Source organism: Anabrus simplex, chromosome 13 (genome assembly GCF_040414725.1).
Source record: "Anabrus simplex isolate iqAnaSimp1 chromosome 13, ASM4041472v1, whole genome shotgun sequence".
NCBI lineage: Eukaryota > Metazoa > Arthropoda > Insecta > Orthoptera > Tettigoniidae > Anabrus > Anabrus simplex.
Window position 1 is genome coordinate 51,708,673 of NC_090277.1, and position 19,247 is coordinate 51,727,919.

General features: G+C 41.7%; 1 protein-coding gene and 1 non-coding gene across 2 annotated transcripts; one reads left to right on the forward strand and one right to left on the reverse strand.

The window, feature by feature from the left end:
- Positions 1-337: 337 nt before the first annotated feature.
- LOC136885174 (U4 spliceosomal RNA) lies at positions 338-478 on the reverse strand. The gene has a single exon (XR_010861490.2). It is a non-coding gene; the product is annotated as a U4 spliceosomal RNA (small nuclear RNA).
- Positions 479-7,647: 7,169 nt separating this feature from the next.
- LOC136884777 (cuticle protein 7-like) lies at positions 7,648-15,630 on the forward strand. Its single transcript, XM_067157069.2, has 2 exons — positions 7,648-7,659; positions 15,151-15,630. The coding sequence occupies exons 1-2, from the start codon at positions 7,648-7,650 to the stop codon at positions 15,628-15,630; spliced, it is 492 nt and encodes a 163-aa protein (XP_067013170.2).
- The last annotated feature ends 3,617 nt before the right edge of the window (positions 15,631-19,247 follow it).

Genomic DNA, 19,247 nt, shown 5'->3' on the forward strand with positions numbered 1-19,247 from the left:
AACGATGTTTAATAGTACAGTGTATGTATAGTCATTATTTTTAGAGCATATTTATTATGAATTGCTGGACTACTGACAAATTTACAACGTACATTGTTTAATGACAATATATTCTATTCTAATTATCTTACCCTACATTAGAATATACGCCATGTATCCAGGCTTCCCCAAGGTTCAGTTAAATATTTCCACGGGCTCCTGAAACAAAAATGTTTGGAAAAACTGGCCTACGCTATGAACTTCTTTAGCCAAGGCCTGTAGGATTTTTCTCCGACCATACATTCTCCTGAGGAGTAGTATTCGCATATTGGAGAAAATATGCTTCATTGAATTCTGGCTCCCTTAGGAGCTTCCAAAAATTGTTCGAGCCAGTGATATTTCACACTGTCTCTCCCGGAGTATTGGTCAAGTTTTCAATTAGCAATGATCGCACCTCAGTTGAACTTCATCGGTCACGATATTGCCACTGCGCAAAGACATCTTTCTTAAAGAAACTACCTCATACAGTTCCTGAGGAGCTGCAATGCTCTTGTTAGTAAGCCCAAGAAAAATATCGCAGTACAGGTCACTGATTATCTCGAAAAGATCCTAATAATTTCTATAAAACTCGCAATAATTTTACCCACCAAATTATTCTGCAGCAATGATTTTTTTGTGAAAGCCAACACAGTAATTTGCAGTGATATCTGTAATTCCTATTATCGTTCTATTAATAGACTAGCCTTCCCTCTGGAGCTAGACCGGTGCACTACAACTAGAGGGGCTGCAGTTCGATCCCAGTGCAATGCAATTCACGTCAAGACTTGTCAAACTACTTGTCATGAAAGACGATATGTGCCGAGACAGCTCCCCACAATGTGGTTACAGCGACACGGAGACTTATAACAACCAGGCATTAGAAAGCTGTGAAATCTACATAATATTCGCATTATGATGTAATGTAAGATTTTACTTAACAAGTTTGGAGTGTGAAAAGGGGCCATCTCCCAATTCCGCAAAATAATTTGCATAGTAAATTGTAAAATATATGCCATAAAATTCATTACTGAACGCCTTGCGCAATGAGAAGAAGTATATTAGTTTCTACATGTAGTCATAGTTTCAGTGGCGTAACTAGGATGGGACAGCTGGGTCATGTGCCCTGGTTACCACTTAAGAGAGTAGCACTACTTGGCTGTCTTAAATAAATAAAACAAAAATAAATAAATAAGGGGTCATCCACAAAATTCGTTCGCAAAAATGCCATAAAATTGAACCCCCCCCCCCCTCCTTCCATAGTAACAAGTTGTAACACTTCTTAATAACCCAAAGTGGACGTAGAAAATGAATTAACCTCTCCCAACTTGTTAGGTAAAACGTAAAAATCAATAAATATGACAGGGATAGTGCGAACTTCACAACAAAAACTAATGCTGGGGCCCTAAAGAGATGTTACACGTCTAGGTTCATATTTAATTAATGCTGCTGTACACAATAGCAAGCGCAATTTTCTGGCAAACCGTTTCGAATTAAGAAGAAAATGCACTTGAACCTCTTTTTTTTCTGTAGGAAAGTTTATTTTAATCGTGTACTTTTCTGCATTTGTTGTAAGACTATCTTGGTTTCTCGTATAAAACATGCCTCAAAACACATGAAAGCATATTTTTACGGACACTATTTTTGTGTTAACATTCTACAAGGTTTACGAAAAATACTACGACAAAAAGGAAGAGGACGATTAGATTTATAAAATAGGTGTTTATCTGAAGCCTAAGGAGGCGTCTTTCTTAACTTCCTGAATACGGCTTTTGTTGACTTTTTTCTTTCAATTTTTTCTGTTAATCTGTTGCTAACCCTCCTAAAGGTATGTCAAAAAGTTTCCTTTTTTTCTGTTTCTGGTACACCAGGTGGCCCGCTGGCGCCGTACTTTCTACTTGTAAGTGTCCCGCATGCATTGGCGTTGAATGGGATGTCTAATAGCTGATTTTCACAGGGGTATTACTGGCTGCCGGTTTGTTATGTCAGAATGCGAAGATGTAACAAATTAACGGCCGCTCGCTGCATGTTCCTCGGCGTTACCCGTCTAATCCCCCCCCCCCCCTCCTTGAGTAATCCTCTTTTTTGAGCGATTTGTGGTAAGCTGGTATTTAATACAGTAGCACTGCAGTTAATGTCAATATATCGACAATGGCTGGTGTGTTCAGCAACGAGAATACACATACATCATTTTAGTCTATGGAGAATCTGGTCGGACTGCAGCCGAAGCTCGCAGACGATATCAGCAGAAGTTTCCAAATAAGCGCATACGTATTTTGGTGAACAGAATTGCAATTACGAGCTAACAGGATCGTTCAAGGCACATGAAGGTAACTCTTTGGTTGAGTAGAATGTCTGTACGTGTATAAATTAATGAGTTATTAAACTCGATTTTCTGCATTTGTGGCGTATTAGCAAGTGCACCCTGTTAGAGAACGTGTGTAGTAAAATGACTGTTGTTTGTTTCACATTCAAAATACAGCACATTGCAGCGCTCCTTTGTAAATCAGCGATTAGGCAACCCATTCAACCGTAGTGCATACGGGACACTTATAAGTAGAAAGTATGGGGCTACAGGGCCGCCTGGTTTGTTTATATTCTCATAGATTTCCTTACTACTTCTTAACTTCCACAATTCTGTACTTTTAACTGGACACAGAATTTTTCTAATGATTCTTTTTTCTAATTTTTCAGGCTAATATAATACAAGACATCCGCTCACGTATAGACATCCCGGTTACACTGCTGTATTTTGCGGCTTATTTTAAGACTTTGATAAACATTTTTTTGTAAAACTTTTTAGTAATACCATATGCCACTTTCACTTTGCGTATCTCCTACAGCAGACTTTTCCAAGCTATTTTCTTGAGTTCTCTCTCCCAGATATTTGAATTTCTTCACTTTCTCGATTCGACCAATATCTGCTATTAAACATTTTGGGGCATTTCTTTTATAGGTGATAAATTTGGTTTTCTCTACACAGACTTTCAAACCTGTTTTGATGGCTGTTTCTTCCAAAAATTGATTTGTATTATTGGATTTGTTAGGTTTTCCGAAAGTATAGGTAAATCATATGCAAATGCTAAGCAATTTATTACAACACCTTTACCTTTTCTCCCCAGTCTGTGCTTATTCAATTTTTATTTCCAAATTCTTACAATTTTCTCTAGGGTACAGTTGAATGGATGGGCGAAAATTCATCGCCTAGCCTTAAACTTGTATTTATCTTCTTCTTTCTTCGTTATGCCCAATTAAAGAGCGCGTTTGAACTTGTTAGCTCGGTCTGACAGCTTCCCATTCTTCTTCTTCTTCCAAAATCCCTTCATGAATTCGCTGTGTTGTCTTTTGCGTTTTCTTTGTCCGCTGTTTCTAGTGGTCTTTTTATCTTTCTCCACGAATGTGCGATTTGTAACCAGAGTTCCAAAGGCTTTACAATTTTTACGGTATCATCGTACCGTTTATTTCTTGAAAATTCTGCTTAATTTCTTCCAACCAGTTGATCTTGACCTTCTTTGAATTGATTATAGTAAAACTTTTTTTTTGTAAATCTATTATTGTCCATCCTAAGATGTGACCATAGAAATTCAAGCGTCTCTAACGAACGGCATCAGCAAACTTATCTGTTGCTGATTATACCAAGATATTTGACTGATACCTTGAAAACAGTTGGTGAATTTTGTTGGTAGTGTCTTGGTAAAGTGAAATTGCTTACGATTGTTGAACGAAGTCGTGGGTGAGAAATTGTTATAGCTGAGGTTGTACGTTATTTAGTCTTCGTCCATGCGTGTAAGTCTAGTCACAAATTTATTGTAAGTCTTTTGACATTTTTAATTTTATCTGATATTCTTGCCGGTTTACAGTGCATGTGGTGTCTACAGCTCCTAACCGATTATGTAATATCGTTGGTATAGACGGAAAATAGAAGTGGTCCTAAGACCACATAAGACGTACCGGCTATTTTCCTAAGAATTTTTCGCAATTACATCAATTTTAGAGTGGCCTCCTAGACGTGTAGTTTCTGTCCTGTAATGAGGAAGTTTCGCATTACACGATATCACCTTTTTATTGTAGTGTTTCTACGTTACTCTGCAAGCTTTCTGGAGTTTGGTGGCGCTTTTCTAGATAGGCTTCACTGTCCAGTCCAGATGGTAGTATGATTTCTCCGAGATCTCTGAAGGAGGACACACATGCAAGATTTCTTTTTTTTTTTTGCTATTTGCTTTATGTCGCACCAACACAGACAAGCCTTATGGTGACGATGGGATAGGAAAGGCCTAGGAATGGGAAGGAAGCGGCTGTGGCCTTCACTAAGGTACAGCCCCAGCATTTGCCTGGTGTGAAAATGGGACACCATGAAAAACCATCTTAAGGGCTGCCGACAATGGGGTTCGAACCCACTATCTCCTGGATGTATGAAAGAATTATTATTATTATTATTTGCTATTTTGCTAACGTCGCACCGACACAGATATGTCTTATGCCGACGATGGGATAGGAAAGGTCATGGATGTGGAAGGAAGCGGCCGTGGCCTTAATTAAGGTACAGCCCCGGCATTTGCCTGGTGTGAAAATGGGAAACCACGGAAAACCATCTTCAGGGCTGCCGACAGTGGGGCTCGAACCCACTATCTCCCGATTACTGGATACTGGCCGCACTTAAGCGACTGAAACTATCGAGCTCGGTATTATTATTATTATTATTATTATTATTATTATTATTATTATTCGTTATACCCAGGCTAAGGAGCGCAATTTAACTTATTTAGCTGACGTCCTTGCTTTTCCCTTTTCCCAAAATCTCTTCATCTTCTCGCTGTGGTTTTTCTTGCGATCTTCTGACCAGGTTTTGTTGGTGGTAGTGCTTGGATGATCTGCATAGCGGTGATTGTCGACTAATTTTCTGAACTTAGATCTGTCTAATGCAATGTCATCTGTGATGCCTGTTTCCTGCAGATCTTTTATAACTTCAAGCGGGTTATTCTATTTTTAAAAATTTTATTGACAGGGCAGGATTCAGAATTCTTTTGATCAATCTCTGATTATTCATTCTGAGAATTTGTCCGTAAAATGTCAAACATGATTTACTAAATGTGTCTGAGATTTTCTCTGAGTGTTGGTGTAAGTCATGAGTAGGGCCCGGATTTTTAGGTTTTAACCTATTATTTTCCTTGCTATTTAAGTTATAAATTTCAATATATTTGTTCGTTTTACACTTCCTGGAGCAGAATATGTGAATTTCATTGCACCTTAAAAAAACTAAATGAGGGGTTGACACCTAAAATAACCTAAATAGCTGTTTTACCTTCTTCAAATAACGGATGCAATTTCCCCTGCATTGTAAAATTATTTCCACCGCGATTACAAGCAGTAGGACGGAGAGAGTTCATGTTACTATCGTTAAATCAGTTCATCCCATGCTTCCCACTACACATGTGACATCTGGATGCTCCTTCATGCGTCTGATAGGTCAGTTGGAACGTAAACAGTTTCGCCTCCAGTCGTCCATAGAGAGTACAGCCGGCAGCGTGTGTGGTGACTGGTTCCTGTAGTATTATCTAACCATAGTTGTTGTATAGCGAAACAATGCCTAAATCGCACTTATTGAGAAAATTGATTGCTACAGATGGTCGAGTAGTCTTCTGTCAGGCACCTCTTTTCACCTGAGCCGATACTTACCCGCTGGGGAACTGGGCTGTCTGCTGCTATTTACTATGAATGACTTGGATGAAACAGAAGCTTCCTGCATCGCCAAGGCCAAGGCCAAGAAATCCCTCGAGTGCCCGAACCTCGTCGCTTCCCTAGCATATATTAAGACACATTTTTGTTTTATGCCAGAAGCTATTCTCCAGTTGGAAGGTGCAATCTTGCCACTCAAAGATTCCCTGGATATCATTGGCAATGTTTCCAGAAGAGAAATATACCTGGGCCATTGGGAGTGGCATGTTCTTCGAAGCTGCAGAAAATTCTTCAACGCAATCCTGGTTTTGAAGATATGAAAATCATCAATTCAGTATTACAGGGAAAAAAAGTATTCAGGAAAATTACCCCTACAACTAATGCATTCGCATCTATGTACTGCGCTCCAATGACGACATGTTCCATTGAAAGAACGTTTTCGTCATATAAGAATGTGTTACGTGACAACAGGAAATCATTTACGCCAGACAATTTGGGTATGCACGTTGTTATTTACTGCAATGAAAAAATAACTTATGAAGGAAACAGTAAAGTGTGTATTTTTATGAATATGAATTTGAATATGACAATGTAAACTTTTGTGAAATAAGTAGCCTACATAAATAAATTTTATAGAGCTACGAAAACAGAAAAGTATTGCTTCCTGGAGGCAAAACCTAAAATTACCTATTTTAAGAATACAAGAAACCTAAAGTGAAGGTTTATGCTACCTAAAAATCCGGGCCCTAGTCATGAGACTTCCTTGTTATCCAGATTCCCCATGCATAGAGTAGAACAAACATTTTCCTTAAGATTTCTCTTTCTTGTTTTTCTAGGAATTTAATCAATGATCTTACCTCAATGATCAGTGTTTCAGATACGCATGGTGCTTTAAACTTAATTATAGTGCTGTAATGCCTAAATTTTGCATTTCGGGATACGGATTTTTTATTATATATGTTTGCTTCACGACCCAGTCCTGAAGGTTGCATGACTTCAATTTAGACACTTGGGATATTTTGTGATAATGGGTTTTCATTGCTTGTCCATCTAGGTACCGAAGAGGTCCTTCCATATAGTGGGCTTTCAGATATGCGATCTAGAGTCCTGCTCTGGATGCAGATTCATGGAGGTTTCAATGGATGCAACGGCTTCCTGTCTAATACCGGACAACACCGCTAAGTCATCACCGAATTCCAAACACTGTAAATTAATTTTGTTTTCACGTAATCTGCCAAGAATTATTCCTTTAACTTATTTTTCCCAAATCGTAATTACTTTTTCCAAAACAAGATTAAACAAAAAAGACAACCCATCTCCTTGTCGGACTCCTATTTTAATATCAGATGGTTCAGACAATACCTTCAGAATTTAACCTTTGAAGCGGTGCCTGTTAGTGTTTGATTGATTATCTTTTTTCCTTGTCTAATTTTAATTATTTATTATTATCTTTATCCCCTACATTTTTGCAATAATGGTGTCACAATTGAAATCCTAAATTTTCCAGACCTTCCCCGACATTTGAAATATCTCTCAATACATCGTATTTAAACCAGAAATAAGCAACAGGCTGGCTCGTTCCGACTGGCCGACCGCAAACTGGTAGGAAAAGTCATTTCTGTCGGATAGTGGTAAACCTGAATGAGAGCGCAGGAAATGTACTGTCAAGTCTCTTCCTCTAATTAGCTGCCGCGGAGACCGAACCAGACGAAAGAATAAATGAATGAATATATGAATACATGTTATTACACAACTGTATTAGAATGTCTATGTCCTTAGGTTAGGTGTGGCAGCGGGGTACAAAGAGAAAGGAGTTTTTGGTGGAGAAAGAGACGAATGTGACTGTAGTTTTATGAACAGTAAACGTATCAGGTGACCGCCACATGTCGGTGTATATAAAGCAGGTACTGTTTCCTATTCCATATCATTCTGTGTCCAGCAGTCCAACAGTACACTATGGAATACAAGGTAAGTAGACTGTTATAAGAACGGTGGGAATGAGTAGCCTTACATATGTGGTCAAGTGATCAGGAACTGACAGTATGTACTCCGAAAACATGTCGTGTTTACTGCCACCATCAAGTGCGTAGCTAGCTGCGTGTATTAGACGCTCGAAGATTGTGAAGTCGAATCCCGGGAAGGTCATTTAGAAGTGCTAAAATACGAGACACACAGGTCCATGGATTTACTGGCACGTTCATGAACAAATATCCCGGCAGTTTATCCACCTGGCAATCACTTAATTTAATATTTAATCTAGAGAACATTTCTTAGCCAGGTAGAGGTTCCCCATATTACGAAGAACATAAAATTAACCAATTTCCTCAATTTTGCCCAAAGTTGAAGGGCTAAAGGGCCCGGAAAGTTTTAAAATTGTATTTGTTAGATAGCTCCATCAAACTAAAAAAAAATTTCGAAAATCACTTCAGGACTAAATGCAGTTTCGGAAAAATTGCCTAAAATCGCTTGTTTCTTTACTCGTTTGCTTTTTGATTCAAATCCTAACCAAATTAACTTATTTACATACTTGTTTCTGTTCCGTGTTCCTTATTTCAATACCCTCAGGCTTTTTTTGATTTTTTGAAAAATTTCTACACCGAATGTAGTTACAAGGAATTAAGTGAAAGACTGCATTGACTGACATTACCGCCCCCAGTGGTGATTAAGTGAAACAATGCACTGACTCACATTAGCGCTCGTTGCGGTGCTTAAGCGAAATAATGCACTGACTCACATTAGCGCTCGTACTGGTGCTTAGTGAAACAATGCACTGACTCACATTAGCGCTCGTAGTGGTTCTTAGTGAAACAATGCACTGACTCACATTAGCGCTCGTAGTGGTTCTTAGTGAAACAATGCACTGACTCACATTAGCGCTCGTAGTGGTTCTTAGTGAAACAATGCACTGACTCACATTAGCGCTCGTAGTGGTTCTTAGTGAAACAATGCACTGACTCTCATTAGCGCTTGTGGTGCTTAAGCGAAACAATGCACTGACTCACATCAGCGCTCGTAGTGGTGCTTAACTGAAACAATGCATTGACTCACATTAGCGCTCGTAGTGGTGGAAAAAGGCGAATTGCTAATCTAATCGACCGGATAACGGTGATCAAGAAAAGGATTGTAATTATTAGGAATACACAAAGAATATATTCTCATACTTTATTCTATTTTATTTACCTAAAATTCGTAGCTCATATCCCCAGGATGTTTTCAACATTGAGTTGGTTACCTAGAGGGCCAGAACTGTAGATTTTTAAAATCATTTTTTTTTTTACAATTTGCTTTACGTCACAATGACACAGATAGGTCTTATGCTGACAATGGAATAGGAAAGGGCTAGGAGTGGGAAGGTAGCGGCCGTGGCCTTAATTAAAGTACAACCAGTTGCCTGGTGTGAACATGGGAAATCACGAAAAATTATTCGAGCCCGTTATCTCCCGAATGGAAGCTCATCGCTATCTGCACGGTCAACTGACTTGCTAGTTTTAATACTTCTACGTCGCACATAATGGAAGCGAAAGTATTATATAGAATGATATCTTGGTCACGTATGTATAAAAATGTATACAATATACTGTAATGTTTTATTTGCTCATCCTTCTGAGCAACTTGTCAACCACGAGGCTGAAAAGGGGTATTTTAGGCAATACGGCGACGATGGGGTAACAAATACAGGGACGGATGTATACAAAGATGGTGTGAAAATGAGAAACTCACGGAAACCATCTTCAGAGCTACCGTCAATAGGGTTCGAACCCACTACTTCTGATTGTAAGATCACAATTACATGACCCAAACCACGTAACCAACTCCCTCGGTTGACTGAGAAGTAATTGTACGGAACACTTGACACTCCAATATGAGCAGGCCAAGGTCTGTAAGGCTATGTATGGTCTGCGAGATTTCTTCTTGCTTGCTTCAGTACGGATGCTAACATCATTCGACTCTACCAACTAGCACTAAAACACTACGTAATACATCCTTTAATATAGTTGACATTAGGAAATGTATCTGGGCGTAAAACAGTGCCAAATACACATTTATTTCAAACCCTAATAAATTGGCTGGGTTAGAGAAGCTAGAAGAAAAAAGAAATATTTCACTATCATTCTAGAATGACTTTCTTCCCGCCATTTATTTCAAAACATCACGCGGGAAATAAGTTGATTGTCATCACATGCTTTCCCTTTGGAACGGAGATCGAACTATCAAACCTAATACAGTTCGGAATAATTAATGATAAACATTTCAATTACATAATTGTTTAAATTGGAATGTTGTAAGATCTATCTACCGTTATCTTACAGAACACGCTAGTACGCTACTTGTCCAGAAGATAGCGCTCACGTCGTAACCACGTCCCTGACATCTCCCTCACACAGCAACTACAGAGTATTGATCGTATAGTGTGAGCGTGACCTTCCTACTTCATCTCAGAATAGATAATAATAATAATAATAATAATAATAATAATAATAATAATAATAATAATAATAATAATACGAGTTACTTTTACGTCGCAACGAGACAGATTTTACAGGAAAGGTCTACGAGTGGGAAGGAAGCGGCCGAGGCCGTGGATCCAGCATTGGCCTGGTGTGAAAATGGGAAATCACTGAAAACCATCTCGAGGACTGACGACAGCGGGGTTCGAACCCACTACATCCCGAATGCAAACTTACTGCTGCGCGCCCCTAACCGCCCGCCCAACTCGCCTCGTTGCCACTGTTTCATTGTAAACACATTTGAACGGCTACTGAGGATATGGAGGGGAGCTTTGAGAACATATTTTTGTTATCTCCGCACAGGCCATGAAGGCCCTTGGAGGAGTGGAAGGTAAAGGCTTCCACTATCCGTAACCTCGACACTTGAGGGGTTAGAGTGGTTAGCTCTACGCCCGGCCGCCTTTGCCCCCAGGAATTAACCTGGTACTCATTCTTGGTGTAGGCTGAGTGAACCTCAGGGCCATAATAAATTAATAAATTTTACGACTTCCTGACGGGGAATCGAACCCACGTCCTTCCGCGCCAGCCGAACGTACTGTAGTGTATATCTTCATTATAGGCTGCTATGCCCTTCACTGTTCACTGTGCAAGCCTCTGTCAAAATACTAAAATAAATCCACAACCTGTTTCCAGTCATTCCATCGGGTGAGGACAGGAATTGTGTCGGCTACCGAAACCTGTCGCACTTCTCCGGGGCAATGATTAATGACTGGCAGACGAAATGATATTGGAGGGTGTTCTTGGAATGACAGATGGCAGGGAAAGCCGGAGTACCCGGAGAAAACATGTCCCTCTTTGTCCAGCACAAATTTCACATGGAGTGACCGAGATTTGAACCACGGAACCGAGCGGTGAGAGACGGGCGTGCTGCCACCTGAGCCAAGGAGGCTCGCTTCTGTCAAAGAACTACAGTTGTATAAAAGTAACTTTGTGATCCTGACGTAGGCCTATACCGGTTACAATCCGAGAGAAGTGTCCTTGTCAGCAGTCATTCAACTTCTTGCTACTCCTTACCCTTCTGGCAATACAAACTTCCAGCCGGCTCCTCTACACACGTGCCTGCGCGCATCTGTCTGAACCACAAAGTTACTTTAATTGTACTGTAAGTTCCTCAACCCTTCTGTATTTTCAATTAGCAAAGTAGAAGGCGAACATAATCATGAAAAGTTTTCAATCGCCTCCCTGAGGGAGAGGGGCAGGCCACCTAGAAGGAAACACCTTCTCTCTGGCCAGGTTATCCGGCGGGGTTGTGGGTTTAATGGAGTAGGAGGATGGTGACGAACATTCTGCACTGCACAGTGTGACAGAATGGAGGGAATTGCGACAAATCTCCATTGTGATGGTGTACGTCTGGCATCATTACCTGCTTCATCCATACTGCGTATGGCGTCCTGTTGGTGGGGGCTGTGGAATAAAACCACAGTATTTCCTGCCTGTCGTAAGACACACGTGTGAGGGGAAACAACCAGGAGATTTCATCCTGAGGGTTTTGGTCGGCGAATCACGGGGCCCGTAGCGGACGGAGTCTGCCATTGCTTCCGCTTACACGTAACACTGACGTAAATCTTTCCAGTCCAGCCTTCCACGTCAATTCTCGTTCACTTCCAACACCAACGCTATCGCGTCGTCTCAGAACTCAAAAGACCGAGCTTGATAGCTGCAGTCGCTTAAGTGCGGCCAGTATCCAGTATTCGGGAGATAGTAGGTTCGAACCTCACTGTCGGCAGCGCTGAAGATGGTTTTCCGTGGTTTCCCATTTTCACACAAGGCCACGGCCGCTTCCTTCCCACTCCCAGCCATTTCCTCTCCCATCGTCGTCATAAGACCTATCTGTGTCAGTGCGACGTTAAGAAAAAAAACACACTGAAAAGTCCTAAAACTCACGAATTTCAAGAACGGATTAGGAAGAGTGGGTTTCTTTGGCTAAGCCAGTCTCAAAACTCACGAGCCGGGCAAGTTCTCCTTGGAATAGTGAATCAAGAGGTTGGGCTGTTGTGTAGCCTCGCACCAAGTATACGCGATAGGGGGTTGAGAAACTCACGGACGTCTTGGACCCGCGTGGTTAACCGCACTTGGCCTTAGAAATTAAGGCCTAGTTCCATAAGCTGATGTAAGGCCGTGTCTTTCTTTATGTAATTTATCTATGTTGTTTTATATCTTTTACTATTTATAGAGATATATTTCTTTCGGTTTAGATTGCTTCATTTGGTCGAAATGGCTTTTTTTTTCTATTTCCATTACTTTGTTATAGGCTATTAACATAAATTCACAAATTTACATGATTAATTTAACAAAAAAATACTTGTTTTCTATGTATCTGTATCTTTTGTTTCCTCATTCCTCCTGTGGTCATCGTAGGCACCTGTTATCAGAAGTCGTGAATTTGGGGACTCACTGCCCAGCTCCATGGCTAAATGGTTAAGACACTGAGGGCACTAAAAGCCATACACCATTTCATTTTGAGACTCGTTAGAAAGTTACTTTAGCTCCTTGTCTGTAGGCGTGAGTTTTCATTCTACTTTCTACGTGAGTTTTGAGACTCGTGTATTTTGAAACGTAACCAATGGTATTAGCTTTGCAAGGTCCGACTCATTGGCTGAATGGTCAGCGTACTGGCCTTCGGTTCGAAGGTCCCGAGTTCGATTCCCGACCGGGTCGGGGATTTTAACCTTCATTGGTTAATTCCAATGGCCCGGGGGCTGGGTGTTTGTGCTGTCCCCAACATCCCTGAAACTCACTCACCACACATAACACTATCCTCCACTACAATAACACGCAGTTACCTACACATGGCAGATGCCGCTTACCCTCATTGGAGGGTCTGCCTTATAAGGGCTGCACTCGGCTAGAAATAGCCACATGAAATTATTATTATTATTATTATTATTATTATTATTATTATTATTATTATTATTATTATTATTATTATTATTATTATTATTAGCTTTGCAAGGTGTATTTCACTGTAACTCCCAACGCAGTCCTTCCAATCAACCATCACTGATCAGCATTTAGGACTATAACCTATATGGCAAACTCTCTATCAATGGTTTACACAGTTTTTTTTCTTAAGCGATTTCAAAGAAGTTGGAGATTTATTGAACATCTCTCATTTTAAACCCAAATGTGTCCTCTTGAATTCCATGATTTTCATAATTATGATCTTTCCTACTTTAAAACTCCATTGAAGCTTATTCGTCTACTAATGTCATTACACGCAATTTCTCTGCTGTCAGTTCGGAACATGCCGTGTAGTCGACCAGTTCGTCTCTGTACTCCCGAATCTCAGGTAATTACATTTTCGTAAGCCTATTCTTTTGTCGGAAATCACCAAGAACAAAGTTTGTCGTTTTTCTTTAGATATTTTCCAGTTCAACCAATCCTAGTGAGAATCGGATACAATGAAATCATACCGTAATTGGGGTCTTGCCTGTTGTACGTCCACTCCATTTCATCCTTACTCCAACTCCTGAACAGACTCATAGCCATATAAAGAGATGGGAAACCCTTATATACTACCATGTTAATGTGATTTTCCCAACGAATATATTTCTTAATATCAGCACCTAGGGGCTTACAGTCATCCCCATAAGGTACATTCACTTCAACACAGTAAATAAAACTGAGATGACTTCTCCCCTTGGTGAAACTTATAACGCGACTTATCACCCCATTACCTTCAGAGCATATGCTGCTGTCACTCTCACAACTACGTCGAGATCTTCTTGCAGTCTCTAGCAATCCTGTAACTTATTTACTACTCTATATAGTATTGTATAACATCATTTGCCAAAAACCTTATCTGTGATTCTATTTCTTTAACAATATCATGTATATATTTAACAGAACATAAAGATCCTTTCTTTTGCAATTAACCTCATATGTCAAAGGGTTGAAACTAATTATTTTCTCTAACTAGTTTTAAAAAGGAATAGTTGCCCAGCCCTACTTCCCTTAAAATAAAAAAAAATCCACAGTTCTAGCCCTTCAGTCAAGCAACTCAATGTTGAAGACATCCTAGGGATCTAGGTACATAAAATATAGTAAAGTATGAGAATATATTCTTTAAGTAATCCTAAAAACTACAATCCTTTTCTTAATCATCGTTATCCGGTCGATTAGATCACGGCCGACTTCATGCGTCGCTCTAGCTAGCCAACGAACACCTCAGTGCGAACACATTGGCAACATTTACGACAGCAAAACAATATAAATAAAACTGGAAATGCGGCAATTTGCGGTATACAGCTTCCTGTCAGTGACTAGGAGGCCAGCGCTTCAGCGGCATTACGGTGAAACTTTCCAATTAGAGCTTTATGCTGGGCTTCACAAGCTATTGCCAAGGCCGGTATAAGGAGCACTGCGAAGGATCCAGTGGGCCATGATTAGATTAGCAGTTGCGTTTTTCTACCACTACGAGCGCTAATGTGAGTCTATGCATTATTGTTTCACTTTAGTCCCACTACGAGCGCTAATGCTAGTCAATGCAGAGTTTCACTTAAGCCCCTATAACCACATCGGTGTGGACATTTTAAACGCCTGAGGGTATTGAACAAAGGAACAATAAGTTAATTTGGCTATAATTTGAATCAAAAAGAGAACAAGTAATACACAAGCGATTTTAGGCTGTTTTACTGGAACTGCATTTTGGCGGGAAGTGATTTTCGAAATTTGGGTTTTAGTTTGATAGAGCTATCCAAGACTCACAATTTGAAACCTTTTCGGGCCCTTTAGCCCTTCAACGTTTGGCATAATTGAGGAAATCGCTTAATTTTACGTTTTTTCCTTGTATGGGGACCCCTATTTCGCTAAGACTTGATTTCAACATTGAGACAACGAGCACCATAATCTTTACCCTAACTTCTTCGTTTTTGGTGTGTCCATATATCCACATAACCTTCGGATTGGGACAACTCTGAAGTGTTCTAATAGTGATTTCTGTTCCTTACAGTTCGTCGTCTTCGCCGCCCTCGTGGCCATCGCTAGAGCTGGTATCCTCGGCGCTCCCGCCGTCTACGCTCCTGGTGCTCCTCTGGCCGCCCACGGTTACGCTGCCCACGGCTACGCCGCCCCCGGCTATGCCGCCCCCGCTCTTGCACACGCTCCTGTAGCCTACGCCCAAGCCCCTGAGCCCTACGCTCCCGCTCACTACAGCTTCTCCTACGGAGTCCAGGACGCCCACACTGGAGACTCCAAGTCCCAGCACGAGACTCGTGAAGGAGATGTCGTCCAGGGTAGCTACAGCCTGGTCGAGCCTGACGGCACCCGTCGTACCGTAGACTACACCGCTGATCCCCACAACGGATTCAACGCTGTCGTCCACCGTGAGCCCGCTGTTGCTGCTGTAGCTAAGGTCGCTGCCCCTGTGGCCTATGCCGCCCCCGCTTATGCTGCTGCCCCCGCCTACGGACATGGTCATTACCTCGGCTAAGTCAAGAAATAATTTACACTCCTATTGTCATTGAACATCATCCACTTCCCCACTTCGCTCGACAACATTCCAGATACGCTTGTATATAAAAATGCCTAATAAAGTTTTAATGTATTTTCTGTAATATCTGTATTTTTATACCCTTCACTCCTATTTTTGCAAAATGAAGTTCGCTTGTGGGTAGTTAAAGACGTAACGGCAGCGTCCTTTGTGCAGAATGACGCAGGAATATACGGTATGAATCTTTACAGAGAGCCAGAACCCAATGTCAGTAAGGGTAAGACAGGGAAGTCAACTCTGGAATACTTTTTGGAAATCTAATGACGAAAGAAGTACTATAAATTATGGGTGTGAAAATGAATGGAAGAATGATCAGAATTATTAAGTTTGCCGACGCTTATACTATATTTGCAGGAATTCCCGATCTACAAAACAGTGTCAACAGTGAAAACATGTAGAATGAAGACGAACGTCTCAAAGGCCAACCATCTCACAATCTCCAAATATTCTGCGATTCTGATACCACAATCGAGCAAATGAAAACATTCACTTACATTGTTCAGAATATTACTGAGGATTGTAGATGCGAAAAATGTTCATGTTAAGATTGTAAGGCTTCTCCACACTTTTCTTGAGAAACGTTAGTTAGTTAAATCATCTGTACGTGACTTAAGAACGGCTAGAGAGCGGTCCTTTTAGCTCGAAGGTTTCTATTCGAGCCCCTCTCTTGTCGAAGTTTTATTCTTCGACTGGTTCTCTCATGCAGGTCTTAAACCATATGCAGATTTAGCAACACCGCCTGGCAAAGTCCATTTGAATTCGCCCGCGAAATGTTCTGATTGGCTAACTTCAGCAGCTGATGAAATAACAACGGTGCAAGATATCTATTTGTTTTAAATATCACCTATCAGTATGACCTTGTAACGCTCATATAACCCGGTTCACATTGTTTCCGACCACCCTTTACACAGTTACGTACACTTACTTCTTCTTCTTTTTTGCTAGTTGCTTTACGTCGCGCCGACACAGATAGGCCTAGGTCTTATGGCGACGAGGGGTCAGGAAAGGCCTAGGAATGGAATGGGAAGGAAGCGGCCGTGCCCTTAATTAAGGTACAGCCCCAGCATTTGCCTGGGATGAAAATGGGAAACCACACGGAAAACCATCGTCAGGGCTGCCGACAGTGGGGTTCGAATCCACTATTTCCCGAATGCGAGCTCACAGCCGCGCGCTTCTAACCGCACGACCAACTCGCCCGGTGTTTTTCTTCTTATTCTTCTTAATCTGTCTAACCTCCAGGGTTGGTTTTCCCTCGGACTCAGCGAGGGATCCGACCTCTACCGCCTCAAGGGCAGTGTCCTGGAACGTGAGACATTGTGTCTGGGGATAAAACTGGGGAGAATGACCAGTACCTCGCCCAGGCTGCCTCACCTGCTATGCTGAGCAGGGGCCTTGTGGGGGGATGGGAATATTGGACGGGATAGACAAGGAAGAGGGAAGGAAGTGGCCGTGGCCTTAAGTTAAGTACCATCCCAGCATTTGCCTGGAGGAGAAGTGGGAAAACCACGGAAAACCACTTCGAGGATGGCTGAGGTTGGAATCGAACCCACCCCTAGTTATTTGACCTCCCGAGGCAGAGTGGACCCCGTTTCAGCCCTCGTACCACTTATCAAATTTCGTTGCAGAGTCGGAAATCGAACTCGTACCTCTGGGGAATGGCAGCTAATCACACTAACCACTACACCACAGAGGCGGACTAAGCAGATGTTTCCGTGCGAAATATGACCTTACAGAACTAAAACGACCGAAATACAACCAAAACATAAAAAATGGTACAATATACATGTATATGCCCCATAACTCAGAAACGTCCAATTCATGCTTAATTACAACAAAAAGCCAAAACGGAAGACGGAAAATAGTATGTGGCAGGGGTATCTAATATCCAACCTACGGGACATTCGTGAAATAAGAATAACGGGTTAAATTAATGGCCCGATCACAAAATGAATGGACGCGTATACAGGCACTCCTAGATATTGAGGAATAAAATGCTAACGGGGCTCCCGGCCCGGTGATACAGAGGCTAAGGCCAATCTACTGAGGTGACTCGAATGAAAGTTAATTTAATACATTACAGGAAAGAAAACCAGTCACAAAATCGTAGTCACCTCAGACCAAGTTTAAGGGGAACTCGAGATGGTAACGCAATCTCTATCCCCGGTTTGCAGTTGAAAACTTTATGAAATTTTACATTAGCCAAACGAAAATTTACATTTCAGGAAAGGTTGGTTACATAATTAGAAATAAGGACCTTCCCCTCGTGTAAGTCTGCGGAGGTAGCTACAGAAAAATAAGTCTGGTGGTCATTACCTTGGCTGCTGGTCTGCCCAGCGATGAATGAAGCGCCCCGCCTCCTGTCTTAATACACACACACACACACACACACACGCTCAGAAATACGGCGATCAATGGACAAGAACATCCGAATCCTAATATGTTACGACTCGGGCTGAGTAAGTCGGACGGTAGAGCGGTGGCCTTCTGACCCCAACATGGCAGGTTCAATCCTAGCTCAGTCCCGTGCTATTTGAAGCTGCTCAAATACGTAAACGAACTCCCGATGGACAAAATTCCGGCACCTCAGCGTCTCCGAAAACCGCAAAAAGTAGTTAGTAAGTGGGAAGTACAATCAATAATATTATTATGGTTGTTACGAAAAGTGTTACACATAGCGTTAGGTGGTGGGATGAATTTTGTTTTAGGACGACGTGGAACTAGGTAACCACACTATCTGAGAAAATTAGGTGGAAATAAAATTTAAAATAAAATAAAGTAATTGTTTTTAACAAGGGAATTTGAAAATGAATTATTATAATATATATATTTAGAAGTTGTTTTACGTCGCACTGAAACAGACAGGTGTTATGGCGACGATCGGATAGGAAACAGCTAGGTGTGGGGCGGGGGAAGCGGCCGTCACCTTAATTAATGTACAGCCCAGCATTTGCCTGGTGTGAACCCACTATCTTTCGAATGCAAGCTCACATCTGCGCGCTCCTAACCGCACGGCCAACTCACTCGGCAATTATAAAATACACTGACTGACAGAGCAAATGCAACACCAAGAAGGAGTGGTTCGAAAGGGATGAAAGTTGGGGAAAAAACAGAGGCGGCACGGACGAATAATTGATGTTTATTTCAAACCGATATGCAGGTTATACAATGCGCACGGCATCGACTCAGTAGGATGTAGGACCACCGCGAGCGGCGATGCACGCAGAAACACGTCGAGGTACAGAGTCAATAAGAGTGCGGATGGTGTCCTGAGGGATGGTTCTCCATTCTCTGTCAACCATTTGCCACAGTTGGTCGTCCGTAAGAGGCTGGGGCAGAGTTTGCAAACGGCGTCCAATGAGATCCCACACGTGTTCGATTGGTGAATGATCCGGAGAGTACGCTGGCCACGGAAGCATCTGTACACCTCGTAGAGCCTGTTGGGAGATGCGAGCAGTGTGTGGGCGGGCATTATCCTGCTGAAACAGAGCATTGGGCAACCCCTGAAGGTACGGGAGTGCCACCGGCCGCAGCGCATGCTGCACGTAGCGGTGGGCATT